The following is a 17,585-nucleotide window of genomic DNA, read 5'->3' on the forward strand; positions in this document are numbered from 1 at the left end:
CATCCATCCATACATGACCACTGGAAAAACCACAGCCTTGACTAGATGGACCTTTGCTGACAAAGTAATGTCTCTGCTTTTTAATATGCTGTCTAGGTTGGTCATAACTTTCCTTCCAAGGAGTAAGTGTCCTTTAATTTCATGGCTGCAATCACCATCTGCAGTGATTTTGGAGCCCAGAAAATAGTAGTTACGTGATATTTGACAAATCATCTCAACCTCTTTGGGTTTAAGAATTAACTGTAAAAAAAAAGGGGGGGGCACTAGATGTTCCTTAATATTTTGAGTCAAGCCTGATATTTTTTTTCCTTAAACTTTAATTTTATTAACATTTAAAACTAGATAATCTGTTTGTGGGCTTCCCAGGTGTCTCAGTGGTAAAGAATCTGCCTGCCAATGCAAGAGACATGGGTTTGATCCCTGGGTGGGAGAGATCCCCTGGAGAAGAAAATGGCAGCCCACTCCAGTATTCTTGCTGGATAATCTCATGGACAGAGGAGCCTGGAGGGCTACAGCCCAGGGGTCACCAGAGTCAGACATGACTCAAGTTACTGACCATGTACGCATGCAACATATGTGTAGGTAAAAATTCCAAAGGATGTACATTGAAAAGAGTCCTTCCCATCCCTGTGCCGTAGCCACCTGGTTCTATTCCTGGAGGCACTGGTGTTACAGTTTATATTCTTTCTTTCAGGGGTGTTTTATGTATACATATGTATTTGTGTGTGTGTATATATGTATCTCATGCATATGAAATATATATATACTTTTCAAAAGTAAAATATTCTGTACACACCAACTGGCACCTTGCCTTCTATTTTTTGTATTAATAATTTTGTCTTTGGAATTAATCTATAAAGTACATATAAAAGTTTCATTCTCCTTATAGCTGTATGATGTTTCATTATATGGATGAACCAAAATTTAAGCATTTCCTATTGATTGATATTTAAATTCTAAACTTAGGCTCTTAAAAACACTTCTGAAATAAATAAAATTTTGCATAGATTTTATATCTTTAAGATAAACTGCTGGGCATGAAATTGCTATGTCAAAGGGTCATTGTTACTTAGTTGCTAAGTTGTATGTAACTCTTTTGCAACCCCATGCACTACACAGCCTGCCAGGCTCCTCTGTCCATGGGATTTTCTAGGAGTGGGTTGTCATTTACTTCTCCAGGGGATCTTCCTGATGCAGTTATTGAACCTGCGTCTTCTGCATTGGCAGGCAGATTCTTTACTATTGAGCCTCCTGGGAAGCCCATGTCAACAGTTATGTGAACCTTAATCGTATATACACACATACACACAAACATCTTCAAGTTGCCCTTCAGAGAATTTCTACCGATTAATAATCTTACCAGCAATGTATGAGATTGCTGATTTCCTCACACTCTCAATAATATAGAATGTTATGAATTTTTATTTTTCCAAACCATTTTATCTTTATGGATAAGGGTGAGGATCTCATGTGTTTAAGAGCCATCTCTTATTTTCTTTCCTGTTAACTGTTCCTATTGCCTGTTAATATCTGCTGCTCAGTTTCCTACTGGGTAACTGGCCTTTTATGATTTGATATCCTTATCATTCAGGGAAATTGGTCCTTTGTGATAAGTTTTTTCCTCCAGTTTATAATTTGACTTTGATTTTTTTAATGCTTTGAATTTGTAGGAAGTAATTTTGGTATAGCTGAATAAATAAAATTTTCCATTTTAGCTTCTAGTTATTTCAAACTCTGAAAAGTATCCAACAGAAGGTTCTTCCATAGTTTCTTTAGGTATTTTTATGGTTTTCGGTTGTTGTATTTTTTCAATCTTGAGATTTTCCTGTTTTAAGAGATAAGAAATGGATCCAAACCCTCGTCTTACAAGTTAAGCCTAGTTCTTTAAGACATTAAAATTTAGCCAAACTCTTACAAAACACTTTTCAGTCTCATTTTGCCTAGAGATTTGACTTGGAAAAAACATCAGTGGGTACTTACTTATCTGACTTATTATTTCAAAAGACCAATTTATTATAGTATTTTTAAGTCATTCATTTTAAAAAGGTGTTTTTTTTTTTTTTAATTTTAAATTTATTTGGCTGTACTGGGTCTTAGTTCCAAGTGCAAACTCTTAGTTATGTCATGAAGGATCTAGTTACCTGACCAGGAATCAAACTCAGGCCCCGGGCATTGAGACTGCAGTCTAAGCCACTGGACCACTAGAGAACTCCCCATTCATTTTTTTGAACAAGTGTCAGGCACTGTCTTAGGCCCTAGAGATACAGGGATGAATAAAATCAGTTCAGTTCAGTTCAGTTCAGTCACTCAGTCATGTCCGACTCTTTGTGACCCCATGGACTGCAGCACGCCAGGCTTCCTTGTCCATCCTCAGCTCCTGGAGCTTACTCAAACTGATGTCCATTGAGTCGGTGATGCCATCCAACCATCTCATTCTCTGTTGTCCCCTTCTCCTCCTGCCTCCAACCTTTCCCAGTATCAGGGTCTTTTCAAATGAGTCAGTTCTTCACATCAAGTGGCCAAAGTATTGGAGTTTCAGCTTCAGCATCATTCCTTCCAATGAATATTCAGTACTGATTTCCTTTAGGATGGACTGGTTGGATCTCCTTGCGGTCCAAGGGACTCTCAAGAGTCTTCTCCAAACACCACAGTTCAAAAGCATCAATTCTTCGGTGCTCAGGTTTCTTTATAGTACAACTCTCACATCCATATATGACCACTGGAAAAACCATAGCTTTGATTAGACAGACCTTTGTTGGCAAAGTAATGTCTCTGTTTTTTAATATGCTGCCTAGGTTGGTCATAGCTTTTCTTCCAAGGAGTAAGCGTCTTTTAATTTCATGGCTGCAGTCACCATCTGCAGTGATTTTGGTGCCCCCCAAAATAAAGTCTCTCACTGTTTCCACTGTTTCTCCATCTAATTGCCTTGAAGTGATGCGACCAGATGCCATGACGGTAGTTTTCTGAATGTTGAACTTTAAGCCAACTTTTCACTCTTTCCCTTTCATCAAGAGGCTCTTTAGTTCTTCTTCGCTTTCTGCCATAAGCATGGTGTCATCTGCATATCTGAGGTTATTCATATTTCTTCCTGCAATCTTGATTCCAGGTTGTGCTTCTTCCAGCCCAGTGTTTCTCATGATGTACTCTGCAAAGAAATTAAATAAGCAAGGTGACAGTATACAGCCTTGACACACTCCTTTCCCTATTTGGAAATAGTCTGTTGTTCCATGTCCAGTTCTAACTGTTGCTTCCTGACCTGGATACAGATTTCTCAAGAGGCAGGTCAGCTGGTCTGATATTCCCATCTCTTTAAGAATTTTTCAGAGTTTGTTGTGACTAAAACAGGCAGAAGTAAACAACTAAATTAATAGCATAATTTTAGAAACTGTTGTCATCTAGACAATTAAGGTAGAAAATGCCCCTAACTTCATGAAAGACATTAGGTGCCCTATGGAAAAAAGGAATGATAATTGTCTGTTGTGACTTATCTCTTCTGATCATATCTTCCCTTCCTGAAGATTCAGGAACTACTGTATTAGTTATCTATTGCTGCTCAACGAATCATCCCAAACTTAGTGGCTTAAAACACCAATATCTCACACAGTATTTGGACATCAGAAATTTGGGATCTGCTTATCCCAAATTTTATGAGGCTACCATCAGCCAAAGGTTTGACTGGGATCTGCAAGTTATACTTCCAAGATGGTTACTCTTGCTGGCAAGTTGATACTTACTTTTGGCAGGAGCTTCAGTGGATCCCTTGTGGGCAACTTGAGGATCCTCACACATGACAGTGTCTTAGCTTACCCAAGGGAGGTGAGTTGAGAGAGCAAGGCCAAAGCCACAATGTCTTTTATGGCCTAACATCAGGAGTCACACATCATCATTTTCAAAATGTCTTATTTTGATTAAACAGGTCCACCCTATTCAGTGTGCGAGAAAACCAAAGGTGTTCTTCATTTGGTTGTCTCTCACACTGAGGAGATGATAATCACTAGAGGACATCTTGGCACCTGGCTACCACAATCACTAATTGGTCAAATATTCTAGAGATAAAAATGAAGTACTGTGGAAGCTGAGTATCTCACTCATTTGTAGTCAAAATTGTCTTGTTTGAACTTTATAAATTCAAAAAATTTTGTCTACAACAATTTTTATAAAGAGAAATGAATTTTCAAATAATATGTTAAAAATGTACAAAACTACATATACAACTACTTTTTGTTCAGCTGTGAACATACATCTCCATACTTCACTGCTGCTTCAATTTTGCTTGGCCTGGAACGAAAACTGCCTCTATGAAACCCCCTCAATAAATGCAACTTAAATGGCACATTCAAGTACTTCATGCATCTCGGTCAGTGCACCAGCTTTGCTCTTAGGCTGGCTTCCTTCAAGTCAAGAGGGTTGATGCAGCCCCAGACTTGACAAGGTTCAGTGGCACAAAAAAGGAACCATCTCTTTTACTGTCTCCTCAAGAGCAAGAAAACCTTTCCCCAGAGTGCTCCATCAGGTATCTTTCCACATCTCCTCAGGCTAAAATGGAGTCATAAGCTCACCCTTTAAACATTGGCTTAGGACAATAAGGATTTATCCCTCAGTTAAAGATGGGTTTACCTTTCCCTGCTCAAATTGGGAGAGATGGATACCAAGCAAGAGTAAAGTCTCTTTGCAAAGAGCATGTGTAGTGTGGATAGCAAATAGGCCACCATCAACCAAAGACATTTTGTCTGTAGTATAGTAATTTACATATCCTCCTTTCCTATTCATTTTTAAACTTTGTGAAGAAAGGAGCTTATACATCTTATTCATGGTTCTCAGCTCTTGCTCAGTGCCCAAACACAATGCGCATTCACTATGTTAGCTGGATTTTAAAACTCCCCAAGGAGGATTTCATATTGGATAGATGGTTTTGAAATTACTTATGATTCGTTGGATTTACAGAGTATTTTCTTCTAAAACTTTTGAGAGACTTTAAAATTAATTAATTTTTGCTGCACGGGGTCTTCATTGCTGCAGACGGGCTTTCTCTAGTTGCAGAGAGCTTCTAGTTGCGAACTTCTCACTGCAGTGGCTTCTCCTGTTGCAAAGCACAGGCTCTAGGGTGTGTGAGCTTCAGCAGTTTCAGCCATATGCTCTAGAGCACAGGCTCAGTATTTGTGCTCCACGGGCTTGGTTGCTCCATGGCATGTGAGATCTTCTGAGACCATGGATCAAACCCATGTTCCCAGCATTGCAAGGTGGATTCTTAACCACTGGACCACCAGGGAAGCCTCCAAAAGATCATACTCTTATGAGGCAGAAGGAAAGAACTGCTGTGCACTGGTTTCATTCCCTCTCCCTCCACACAAACCCTTTTATTTGATAAACTGTTCAAAGTCTTACAGTCAACAAGGAAGAGAATTTAGACTTCTTGAATCTCAGTCCAGAGTTATTTTCATTTGTTCATCTTGCCTTTAAAAAAACTACTTCTTTAACAAAAATATTCAAGTAACCCATTTTTACATGTTACTGTTATTACTGATCATGCTCTTTTCTTCTTCCCCCCACTCCCTAAATTAATTGTGGTTGTAGAATTATTGTTGTTTAGAGGTCTGCAGACCTCCAATCTGCAGACTAACAGATTAAACGTCACATTAAAATGTGAAGGTTATAAGCTAGAAACATTTCAACCATAAAGACCAAGGTTCTTCCTGTAAACAAGGCCAGAATTGACATCACAATGTAGCATAATTAGACTTTTCAAAGAGAAGAATATGTATTTTGTTCCTGAATTTAACACCTACTTAATTCTCTTTTTCTTTTGTTCTTTTCAGATGGGTTGAAACAGTATTTAAGTATTACTACCAGGCATGAAATTAAAAGACGCTTACTCCTTGGAAGGAAAGTTATGACCAACCTAGATAGCATATTCAAAAGCAGAGACATTGCCAGCAAAGGTCTGTCTAGTCAAGGCTATGGTTTTTCCAGTGGTCATGTATGGGTGTGAGTTGGACTGTGAAGAAAGCTGAGGGCCGAAGAATTGATGCTTTTGAATTGTGGTGTTGGAGAAGACTCTTGAGAGTCCCTTGGACTGCAAGGAGATCCAACCAGTCCATTCCTAAAGGAGATCAGTCCTGGGTGTTCATTGGAAGGACTGATGCTGAAGCTGAAACTCCAATACTCTGGGCCACCTGATGCGAAGAGTTGACTCATTGGAAAAGACCCTGATGCTGGGAGGGATTGGGGGCAGGATAAGGGGACGACAGAGGATGAGATAGCTGGATGGCACCACCAACTCGATGGACATGAGTTTGGGTAAACTCTAGGAGTTGGTGATGGACAGGGAGGCCTGGTATGCTGCAATTCATGGGGTTGCGGAGTCAGACATCGCTGACCGACTGAACTGAACTCTGGACTTAAGATGAGCCCCTTCAACTATAGGTAACTGATATTTACAGCTCGGGGATTACCATACAATCCGGGAAATTATAACTGAATCCTTGGAGTAAGGGAGGTGAGACTGTCCACAGACCTAAGAATCTGCTCTCTACAGATCCAGCCATATCTCTCTTAGGGTGGCAACATTTAGGGGCTGCTTGTCTTAGATTCTCACTGTATTTATTAAGAGAACTGGTGACTTGCACGGCTGTCTCCATGGCTAGACTCTAATCAACTTATCCTTAAGGATGGGGCCTTTTTATACTTTTACCTCAGTGCCACAGAGTGGGGCTTAATAAACACTTGTTGGATGAATAAATTTTTTGCACTTAGTGATGGAGTTGTCCTTTCTCTTGAAAAGTTACCAGTCTCTACATCTTCTAGAAAGAAGAAATCTTTAAAGGCAAACAGGCTTCCCATATTAAATGCTTCTGAACGAAATTCCAAGCCATGACAGTTATTCAGCTTTGCACTAATTTTAACCACCCTCTCATCCACTCCTGGCTTTCATCTTTGGAGACTCTGTTACATGTCTCAGCATTCTTAATACACTTTTGGGTGTACTTGATGGGATGGGATATCTGATGCTTTTCTCTCTTGAAAATTACCCTACTATATGCATTGTTTACTAATTTAACCGTCTTCGCATCTGATAACCTAAGGCCTCTCTCATCCCAGATCAAACATTTTAAGATTTCCAAGCAGGAACCAAAAAAAAGTTTGCCAATACATCTCTGATTCCATGACTTAAGAGAAAACTTAAAACTTGCAACAAAGAAAAACTGAAATACTGGGATGTACAACACCCACCGTCAACGAAGGGGCATTCATTTTCTCCTCCTGCTTTTGACTTGCAAAAAAATACAAGCTAATCTTGTCTGCTTAACACACAATACCTGATGTCCCCTTTACCGTCAGAAAATTGGCATTTGGGTCTCTAATCGACACAAACTTAGCGGATGGCGGAAATACCGTTTTACACTCTAAGCCTGAGTCTGATTTGAAATTGGTCCATTTCATGCAGGGTCTGTGTAACTTTCCAAGACTGCTGACCTCTTTTTCACTGTGCACATCTAGGCAGATTTCGGGACAGACTTACGCTTCTCTAGGTATTTGTTTGCACAACCGACAACTGAAACGGTCGCCATTGTGCAAGCTCCGTTCTTCCAGTTAACTAACGTAAGCCCAATGAGATGCACAACGCGCTACGCCGAATTTGCACATTCCCACTTGGGGATGGTGGCTCTCTGCGCTGGCCGGCGGAATTCTCTTTGCTACTCACTCTCGTCCTTGGCAGCCGGGTCTCTCCCTCCCTCCACTTCGTCGTCAGTGAGTCGTCGGCTGTTCCTTTTCTTGTCCCCCTCCCTCCGCCAGCTGGCCCTTTCAGGGACTCCTCCAGTTCCTCCCACCCTGCCCCGCGCGGGCTACGGCTGTGCCGTCAGCAGTCGCCCCTCCCCCGCGCCCGAGCCAGGAACGCCGCTCCGCCCCGCCCCCCGCGCAGGCAGCCGTCCCCTACATCCGGGTACCGACTCCAGCCGCCCAGACTCTGGCACTATGGTCATGGCGGAGGGGACGGCTGTGCTGAGGCGGAACAGGCCCGGTACCAAGGCTCAGGTACTATATCTGCACCTTTGGTGGAGGGGGAGGGGGCTCTTGGTGCCGAGCAGAGTCGCACTTTGAAGCTGGATACCTCTGAGAGGAGGATGGGCCGGGGCGACCGACGGACTGGCGGGGGCACTGGTGCCCGGCCTGCTCTTCCGGAGCCTCAGTCCTTCGGTTTGGCGGAGGCGGCGGCGGCGGCGGCGGCGGCGGCCCGGGAGGCCTGCGTAGCTCCGACTGGAGGGTGGGCGTGAGGGGCGCATAGGGGCGGCCGAGACCAGGGCTGGAAAGCTTGTTAGCAGCCACTGCTTGTTCTCGCCTTTTGCCTGATCTCCAGTGACCAGTGTCTGAGGGGTGCCGCGGGCCAGGTGGAGACCCTGAGGTTCTATGAGGGCTTCTAGGGTGGGAGGGGTGTAAACAGCCTACCTCGTCCTGCCTTCCAGTTCCTATCTGGCTTGTGACCTGCCCGACTTCTGACATCCAGCTTGTCTAGCCGGATCCGGGAGTCGATATCCTCCTCCTTCTGCTGTTTGCTTTTGGCCACTTATCGCTCTAGCTGTTCTCTGGTCCAGCAAGTTTTCATCATCAGGCTGGGACTTGTTAGATATCATTCCTTGTGAATTTCTTTATGTGTGAAGCATAAGGAAGGAATTGATTATAATTTTGTCAACTTTTAGTAGGGCGGTACTTGGAGTGAGTTGGTCCTTGTGTCAGTATTGATTCTTGGGATTTGCAAAAGACGGAGTGCTCTTCACATTCCTAAAAAAAATCGAATAGGGTAGTTAGACCTCATCTGATTAGCCTGCCAGGTGAAATGGTTTGCAATTGGGTACATGCTCCAAAATCAGAAGAGGTGTTATAATGTGATTTTAAAGAAAAAGAGGTAAGTGTATGTGTGGGGTGGCGCTCAGGGTAGGGACCAGATGCAACCGTGGAGCTACTACCTTATGCCAGAGAATGGATTTTTAATGCCTTGCACAGAATTTGGAAAAGGGTGTCCTTTCAAAGGGAACTTTTAGATCCAGACATCTTCCCAGATCTATGTTACAGATAAGGAAACTGAAGCCCAGAAATTAGACTGCTAATTAGACACTAGTGACCTTTTCTTTTTCACAAATTGCTTCTAGTACTGAATTTTAGAGAGTTCAGTTTGAAACCCTTTTGTTTTTATAGAGTCATGTTTTGTTGTGTCAGTTTTATTGGCAGTTTTATGGTCATCCTACTTGGAATTTGTATATTTGTGCTTTTTACTGTTTCAAAAATTTCTTTATTTATAAATGATCTTTTCTAAGATGCTTTTAATTCTCATTCTGTGGAAACATTTCTGATTCTTGTAAATGATCAACTTTTATATTTTTGTATTTAGAAGTGAATTTTTTGTGCTCGCATAAGAATCATCCATTTTTACTGATTCAAAAGTTACTAATTTTGAAAGGATAGAGAATCATAGATTTTAACTCAGTGTTTTAACACATCTATTTGCTATGTTATGAGTAAGTCACATATAGAAAGCTCCTTTGCTTTTTTCCACATAGTCATAGATCAAAGTTGTTAAATAAAATGTAATAGAAAATGTTAGGATTTTTTAAAAAAGGACTACTTAAGCAGCATTCTGCCTGTATTTTGTATATCACACTGATTTCCTTTGTGAAATGGGTTTACTCTAAAATGATATATTTAGAATTAGAGTAGATAGAGTATCTTTCTACTTTTTAAAAAATTTGTTAGGTTGGATTATAGGCACATAGTTGTTTTTCAATAAATGTTTTACTGAATTAGATGAGAATGTTCATTAAGCTGGATTTTTGGCTCCTCTTTTAAGTATTTTAAGTATGAGGCAAACATTTAATTCTCAATTAACTTTTTACATCTTTTCTATGTATTACTATATGTGTTTTTTAATATTTAAAAAAACAATACAAACTATTTTTTAAAAAATGAAAAAATTTGCAAAGCATATTAATAAGACATTTTTCACTACAAATCAGGAAGAATTTTAAAACTACTTTCTAATAATATGTAGATAATATCTAGGAAGAGACATCCTGAAACAATTTCCAGAAAGTTGTTCTTATTTCTTGACTTTTAAAATAAATTTAGTTCATTTTCATTCAGAATAGGCAACTATTGAAAAAGAAAAGATATGAAATGCTTAAGAAGTACTTAAATGGTATACCATACCCATCACGTACTCTCAGAACTAGGACATTACTAATATAGTTAAATCCTTCTGTATCACATTCTTCTGTCTTCTACCCACTCCTAATCAGTAATGGTGATTATCATTCCTTTTTTTTTCTTTAAACTTTGTACTGTTACATGCATTATTTTTATAAATATCTTTTGCAATTAAACTTTTAATAATGTAGTATCAAACACTGTATTCTTCAGTTTGCTCCAATTTTTAGAGACTTAGGTTGACTGATGCAGGGTTATAGATTTTTGGTTTACTACTACCTTTTCCCAGACATTTATTGAGTATCTACAATGTGTCAGGCATTAAGTGCCTACAGAAGATATATAGGTAAACTGCTGAAAAAGCTGTCAGATGGAAAGAGTCTGAACACTTTGGTGAATGTCTGTGAACTGGGCTATCTATAGAGCAGTTCAGAACCAGTATAAGGTGATCCATAAAAATATTCCCCTTAAAAGAAGATTGTTTGAACTTTCCTGGTAGTCCAGTGATTAAGACTCTGGCTGCCAGGCTTCCCTGGTGGCTCAGTGGTGAAGAGTCCACTTGCTAATAATGGAAGATCCCCCATGCTTAAGAGCAACTAAACCCACGTGCCACAACTATGGAACCTGTGTGCTAGAGGCCCAGGATCTGCAATTCCTGAGCCCACCTGTGGCAACTACTGAAACCTGTGCTCCCTAGAGCCCATGCACTGCAACAAGAGAAGCCACAGTAGTGAGAAGCCTGCACACTGTAGCTAGAGAGGAGCGCCCGCTCTCTTCAACTAGAAAAAGCCCGAGTGCAGCAACGAAGACCCAGCGCAACCAAAAAATAAATAAATAAAATTTTGAAAAGTAGGTTGTTCTTTTTAAATGATTTGTTTTTGATGGTGCTCACATTTTGATTTAGAAATTTAAAACATCATTTGCAATTAGAATTGTAATTTATTATAATATCTGTCTTAAATAATACTTAATGGAGTAGTAACTGCTGCTTATTCTAGCTATTCTCTTTGGGTAAAAATTGATGTTTTTTACTGCCTGGATATTTTTCTTCATTAGAACTTTTGGAAAAATATTTAACCACCACAAACAAAATTGTGCTGGACTTATCAATTAATAACACATAAAAGGTTTATGAGAGCCATATTTGAGGGATCTATGGTTGAGAAAACTGTAACTTAGAGTTCAGTTAAATAAAATCTTGGTGTTCATTTAAAACATTGAATAAAATTTCTTTAACTTACTTACTAATAATCACATTGTTTAAAATATGAGAACTTTTCTTCTCCCCTGATATAACTTTGGATCTTTGTTAAGAATTGAAGTCAATCATAATAGTATTGCATCTTCTTTGTAACTTTGTATATGCTTTAACCATGGCATTTTTTCTTACAGGATTTCTATAATTGGCCTGATGAATCCTTTGATGAAATGGACAGTACACTTGCTGTTCAGCAGGTAATAATAATAGTTTCTTTTACAACTCCAATAACCCTTGGCATAGTTAAGTATTCCTATATCTTTTAGCACAAACCAGAATCCATGGAATTATTGGGGTGCCTGCTTAAAACTTTCATCAAACCTTATTTTGTTTTAAGATGGCATATTAAACTATCATAAAACTTAAATACATTTTATTATCTGTTAATATATTCTCCAGGCAAGACTTCTGGAGTGGGTTGCCATTTCCTTCTCCAGGAGATCTTCCCAACCCAGGGATTGAACCCAGGTCTCCCGCATTGCAGGCAGACGCATTAACCTCTGAGCCATCAGGGAAGCCAATATATACCAAATTAGGGTATAAAATTTGACTTTAGAATGAATTTAATTCACAAATAATTGAATGCTTAAGTGGAATAATGTAAATATAAAGAAGTAGCATACTCATTATTCATTTGGTGATTGAACATTAGAGAACATGCTTGGCTTGCGGGATCTTAGTTCCCTGCCCAGGGACTGAACCTTGGGCTCTGGTAGTAAGACCACCACACCCTAACCACTCGCCAGGGGACTGCCAGGGAATTCCCATAGTTACTACTACTTCTTTTGTCTCCCTCCAATATTTTGAAAGTTTGTTTCCACTACCAAATAGCTCACTGCTGCTGCTGCTGCTGCTAAGTCGCTTCAGTTGTGTCTGTGGACCCTATAGACGGCAGCCCCCTAGGCTCCTCTGTCCCTGGGATTCTCCAGGCAAGAATACTGGAGTGGGTTGCCATTTCCTTCTCCAATGTGTGAAAGTGAAGTCGCTCAGTTGTGCCCGACTCTTAGTGACCCCATGGACTGCAGCCTACCAGGCTCCTCTGTCCATGAGATTTTCCAGGCAAGAGTACTGAAGTGGGATGCCATTGCCTTCTCCCAAATAGCTCACTAAGACTCTGGTTAGGAGGTAATAGCTCACTAAGACTCTGATTAGGAGGTAATAGCATGTTTGGTTTGAAAAACCCTTCAGGAGATTTTTAAGCATTTTTACTGAGAACCATATTGTATACTATGTTAGGTTTAAAAAAAAAATTTTTTTTTAATTCCCAAATGAATAAAATCTGGAAACTGGGAGAAAAAAGTTTCCATAGCTAATTCTTAAAAATCATAGCTAATTCTTAAAGGGTTAATAAAAGGATGATTGAAATTGGCTGTGCTAGTATATTAGTCAAAGCTGTTTGATTTTTGATAGCTAGGTAGTTAAAGTAGATAGCTATTTGGATTTATTGTCTTGTTTAAAAATATTGGAAAACAAAATAAAAATACAGTTGAATTCTTTGAGTAGTAAAAATTTGACAGGGATTTCCTGGGTGATCTGGTGGTTAGAACTCTGTGCTTCCACTGCAGAGGGCATGGGTTTGATCCCTAGTCAAGGAACTAAGATTTTGAGAGCCGTGCTGTTGAAGCCCCTGCCCCCAAATATTTAATAATCTTATCAGAAACATTAAAAACCTTTAGAATGGATTCAGTATAGTATTTAGATACTTAGCAGGAAATAGAAGAATACTGATGATTGAATGGCTTTGCTCATTGCCTTTTAAGAATGTATTGTTTTTTAAAAAAAGAATGTGTTGTTCAATGAACAGATATTTAATAGGTTAGTAAAGAAGCCTTGTGGAGGATTTAGAAATAAAATCTGGAGTTCTGTGTGTGGAATTGGCAAAAATTAAGAGGAAAAATGTGCAGGTATTTTTCCCTTTAAAAGTAGAGTTTTGTTCTGATGCTATGCTGAATTTGTTTATTAGTCCTAATAATTTTTTTGTGAAATCTTTTGGGTTTCTACAAATGAGATTATTTCATTTGCAAATAGCTTGTTCCTTTCTAATCTAGATGCCTTTTATTTCTTTTTCTTGCCTAATTACTCTGGCTGTAATTTCAAATACTATTTTGAATAGAAGTGGCAACAGCAGGCATCTTTATAATTATTTCTGATCTTAATGGAAATCTTTCAGTCACTTCCACATTAAGTATGATGTTTGCTGTGTGTTTTTCATATTTGGCCATCATTATGTTGAGTTAGTTTCCTCTTATTTTAAGTTGGTTAGTGTTTTATCATAAAAAGATGTTGAATTTTGTCAAATGCTTTTTCTGCACCAGTTGAGATCATTGTGTTTTTTTTTTCCCCCTCCATTCGGTTAACATGGTGTATTGTATTGATCAGTTTTTGTATGTTGAACCATCCTTCGGTTCAAGGAATAAATCTTATTTGATTATCATGTATAATCATTTTAATTTGCTGCTGAATTTGCTAGGATTTTTGTATCAGTGTTCACAAGGGATATTGATTTCTAGTTTTCTTAGAGTATCTTAATTTGGCTTTGGTATCAGGAATGCTGCTGTAATGGAGTTAGGAAGTATGCTTTTGTCTTCAATTTTTTTGAAAGACTTTGAGAAGGATTGATGTTAGTTCTTTTAATATTTAGTAAAATTCACCAATTAAGCCATTAGGTACAGGGCTTTTCTTTGGTTCACAACATTGTGAATACAAGAAAGCCACAGAACTATATACTTAAAAATGACTATCCTTTCCACATTGAATGGTTTTTGACACTCTTGTCAAAAATAATTTAACTTTATGTGAGGGTTTATTTCTAGTTCCTCTGTTCAGTTCTATTGGTCTATAAGTCTGCTTATGTCAGTACTAGACTTTTTTTTTCTAATATCAACACCTACTTTAACTAATTACTTAGGCTGCACCAGGTCTTAGTTGCGGCTCACAGGATCTTATTTGCATGAGCGACTTCACTTTCACCCATTGGAGAAGGAAATGGCAACGCACTCCAGTGTTCTTGCATGGAGAATCCCAGGGACGGCGGAGCCTGGTGGGCTGCCGTCTCTGAGGTCGCACAGAGTCAGACACGACTGAAGTGACTTAGCAGCAGCAGCAGGCATGAGAACTCTTAGTTGCAGCATATGGGATCTATTTCTCTGGTCAGGGATGGAACTTGGTTCCCTTGCATTGGGAGGGCAGAGTCTTAGCTGCTGGATCTCTAGGCTGTTTTGATTACTGTAGCTTTGTAGTAAGTCTTGAAATTGGGAAGTGTGTGTCCTTCAATTTATGTTTTCAAGATTCTTTGACTATTTGGTGCCCCTTGGAATTACATATAAATTTGAGAATCAGCTTTTCCGTTCTTGCAGAGAGACTTGGAATTCTGGCAGAGATTGCACAGAATCTATAGATTGCTTTAGGTAATATTGATAACAATATTAAGTGTGCCTATGAACCAGAGACCAAATTGCCAACATCCGCTGGATCATCGAAAAAGCAAGAGAGTTCCAGAAAAACATCTATTTCTGCTTTATTGACTATGCCAAAGCCTTTGACTGTGTGGATTGCAATAAACTGTGGAAAATTCTGGAAGAGATGGGAATACCAGACCACCTGACCTGCCTCTTGAGAAATTTGTATGCAGGTCAGGAAGCAACAGTTAGAACTGGACATGAAACAACAGACTGGTTCCAAATAGGAAAAGGAGTACGTCAAGATTGTATATTGTCACCCTGCATATTTAAGTTCTATGCAGAGTACATCAATGAGAAACGCTGGACTGGAAGAAGCACAAGGTGGAATCAAAATTACCGGGAGAAATATCAGTAACCTCAGATATGCGGATGACACCACCCTTATGGCAGAAAGTGAAGAGGAACTCAAAAGCCTCTTGATGAAAGTGAAAGAGGAGAGTGAAAAAGTTGGCTTAAAGCTAACATTCAGAAAACGAAGATCATGGCATCCGGTCCCATCACTTCATGGGAAATAGATGGGGAAACAGTGGAAAAAGCATCAGACTTTATATTTTTGGGCTCCAAGATCACTGCACGTGCTGACTGCAGCCATGAAATTAAAAGACGCTTACTCCTTAGAAGAAAAGTATGATCAACCTAGATAGCATATTGAAAAGCAGAGACATTACTTTGCCAACAAAGGTCTGTCTAGTCAAGGCTATGGTTTTTCCTGTGGTCATGTATGGATGGATGTGAGATTTGTACTGTGAAGAAGGCTGAGTGCTGAAGAATTGATGCTTTTGAACTGTGATGTTGGAGAAGACTCTTGAGAGTCCCTTGGACTGCAAGGAGATCCAACCAGTCCATTCTGAAGGAGTTCAGCCCTGGGATTTCTTTGGAGGGCATGATGCTAAAGCTGAAGCTCCAGTACTTTGGCCACCTCACGTGAAGAGTTGACTCATTGGAAAAGACTCTGATGCTGGGAGGGGTTGGGGGCAGGAGGAGAAGGGGACAACCGAGGATGAGATGGCTCGGTGGCATCACTGACTCGATGGACGTGAGTCTGAGTGAACTCCAGGAGTTGGTGATGGACAGGGAGGCCTGGCGTGCTGCAATTCATGGGGTCGCAAAGAATCGGACACAACTGAGCAACTGAACTGAACTGAACTGATGGATGTAAGATAGCTTTCATTTAGGTCTTTAATTACTTTTAACAGTGTTTTGTAATTTTCAGTATGCAAGTATTTAAATCTTCTGATTTAAATTAATTTTTCCATATTTTTCAAGTACTGTTGTAGATGGAGTTGCTTTCTTTTTTTCTTCATATTTTTTATTGAAGTAAATAGTTGATTTATAGTGTTCAAGTGTACAGCAAAGTGATTCAGTTATATATAGGTGTGGATATATATAGGAGTTGCTTTCTTTTCTTTTCTTTGTTTTATTTATTTTTCCTGTGCTGGGTGGGTTTTTTCTCTGGCTGCAGAGAGTGGGGATGACTCTGTAGTTGCCGTGCAAGGGCTTCTCATTGCTGTGGCTTCTCTTGCTGTGGAGCACAGGCTTTTAAGGTGCGTGGGCTTCAATAGTTGCTGCGTGAGGGCTGAGGAGTTGTGGTTCAGTTATTCCACAGTATGTGGAATCTTCCCAGATCAGGGATTGAACCTGTGTCTCCTGCATTGGCAGGCAGATTCTTTACCACTGAGCCATCTGGGAAGCTCCAGAGTTGCTTTCTTAATTTTCTTTTTGAATTGTTCATTGAAGGTATATGCAACTGATATATATATATATATATATATATATAGTTGTTGTTGTTGGTTGCTGTGGGTCTTTGTTGCTACATGCAGGCTTTCTCTGAGTTAATAATGCATGCTCGGTAACTGTGGTGCATGGGCTTAGTTGTTCCAAGGCATGTGGAATCTTCCTGGACTGGGGATGGAATCCATGTCCCCTGCATTGACAGGTGGATTCCTATCCACTATACCACCAGGGAAGTCTGAAACACAACTTATTTTTTATATTGATCTTGTATTCTGCTACTTTGTTAAATTCTTTTGTTAGCTTTATGAGCTTTCCTGTGGATTCTTTGGGGTTTCTGTATGTAGGATCATGTCATCTCTGCCTTTTACTTATTTATTTATTTTCTGTTTAATTGTTCTGGCTAGAATTTAAGTACAGTGTTGAATAGCAATGGTGAAAGCAGGCATTCTTGTCTCATTTCTGGATTTTTTTTTGTTTTTGCCCTTGTGGGATCGTAATTCCCTGACCAGAGGTTGAACTCTGGCCTTTGGCAGTGGAAGTGTAGTGTCCTAACCATTGGACTACCTAGGAATTCCCTCATGTTTAATTTTAGAGCAAGGGAAACCTATCAGTTTTTCACCATTGAGTATGATGTTGCCTGCTCGTTTTTATAAAAGCCCTTCATCATATTGAGGAATTTCTCTCCTATACCTGATATTCTGTATTTTTATTATGAAGGATGTTGGATTTTGTCAGATGCCTTGTCTGCATTAATTGAAATGACTGTGTGTTTTTTCCCTTTTAATATTCATGTAGTATATTGTTAATTTTTTTTTTTTTTTGGTGTTGAACTACCTTACATTCCTTGCAGCTTTCTTTTGATTTGTTTGTATGGTGTATTTTTTTCCATCCTTTTACTTCTAACCTACCTATATCATTATATTTGAAGTAGGTTT

At 39.4% G+C, this 17,585-nt stretch overlaps 1 protein-coding gene and 1 long non-coding RNA gene across 3 annotated transcripts in view; one reads left to right on the top strand and one right to left on the bottom strand.

Annotated features, from left to right (window-relative positions):
- Positions 1 to 17,585, top strand: part of LOC138434076 (MOB-like protein phocein) — a 46,344-nt gene that overhangs the window by 6,707 nt on the left and 22,052 nt on the right. The window contains exons 1-2 of one of the 2 annotated variants that reach the window (XM_069577925.1): positions 7,844 to 8,034; positions 11,590 to 11,652. In XM_069577925.1, coding sequence (XP_069434026.1) covers positions 7,975 to 8,034; positions 11,590 to 11,652 — 123 coding nt within the window. In that variant the 5' untranslated portion in view covers positions 7,844 to 7,974. Of the gene's footprint in view, positions 1 to 7,843; positions 8,035 to 11,589; positions 11,653 to 17,585 lie in introns of those variants that run through there. The other variant, XM_069577926.1, reaches the window with a different exon arrangement.
- LOC138434078 (uncharacterized) lies at positions 1,990 to 7,884 on the bottom strand. Its single transcript, XR_011254638.1, has 2 exons — positions 7,703 to 7,884; positions 1,990 to 3,145 (listed from the first exon to the last, which is right to left on the bottom strand). It is a non-coding gene; the product is annotated as an uncharacterized lncRNA (long non-coding RNA).

Source organism: Ovis canadensis, chromosome 2 (genome assembly GCF_042477335.2).
Source record: "Ovis canadensis isolate MfBH-ARS-UI-01 breed Bighorn chromosome 2, ARS-UI_OviCan_v2, whole genome shotgun sequence".
Taxonomy (NCBI): Eukaryota; Metazoa; Chordata; class Mammalia; order Artiodactyla; family Bovidae; genus Ovis; species Ovis canadensis.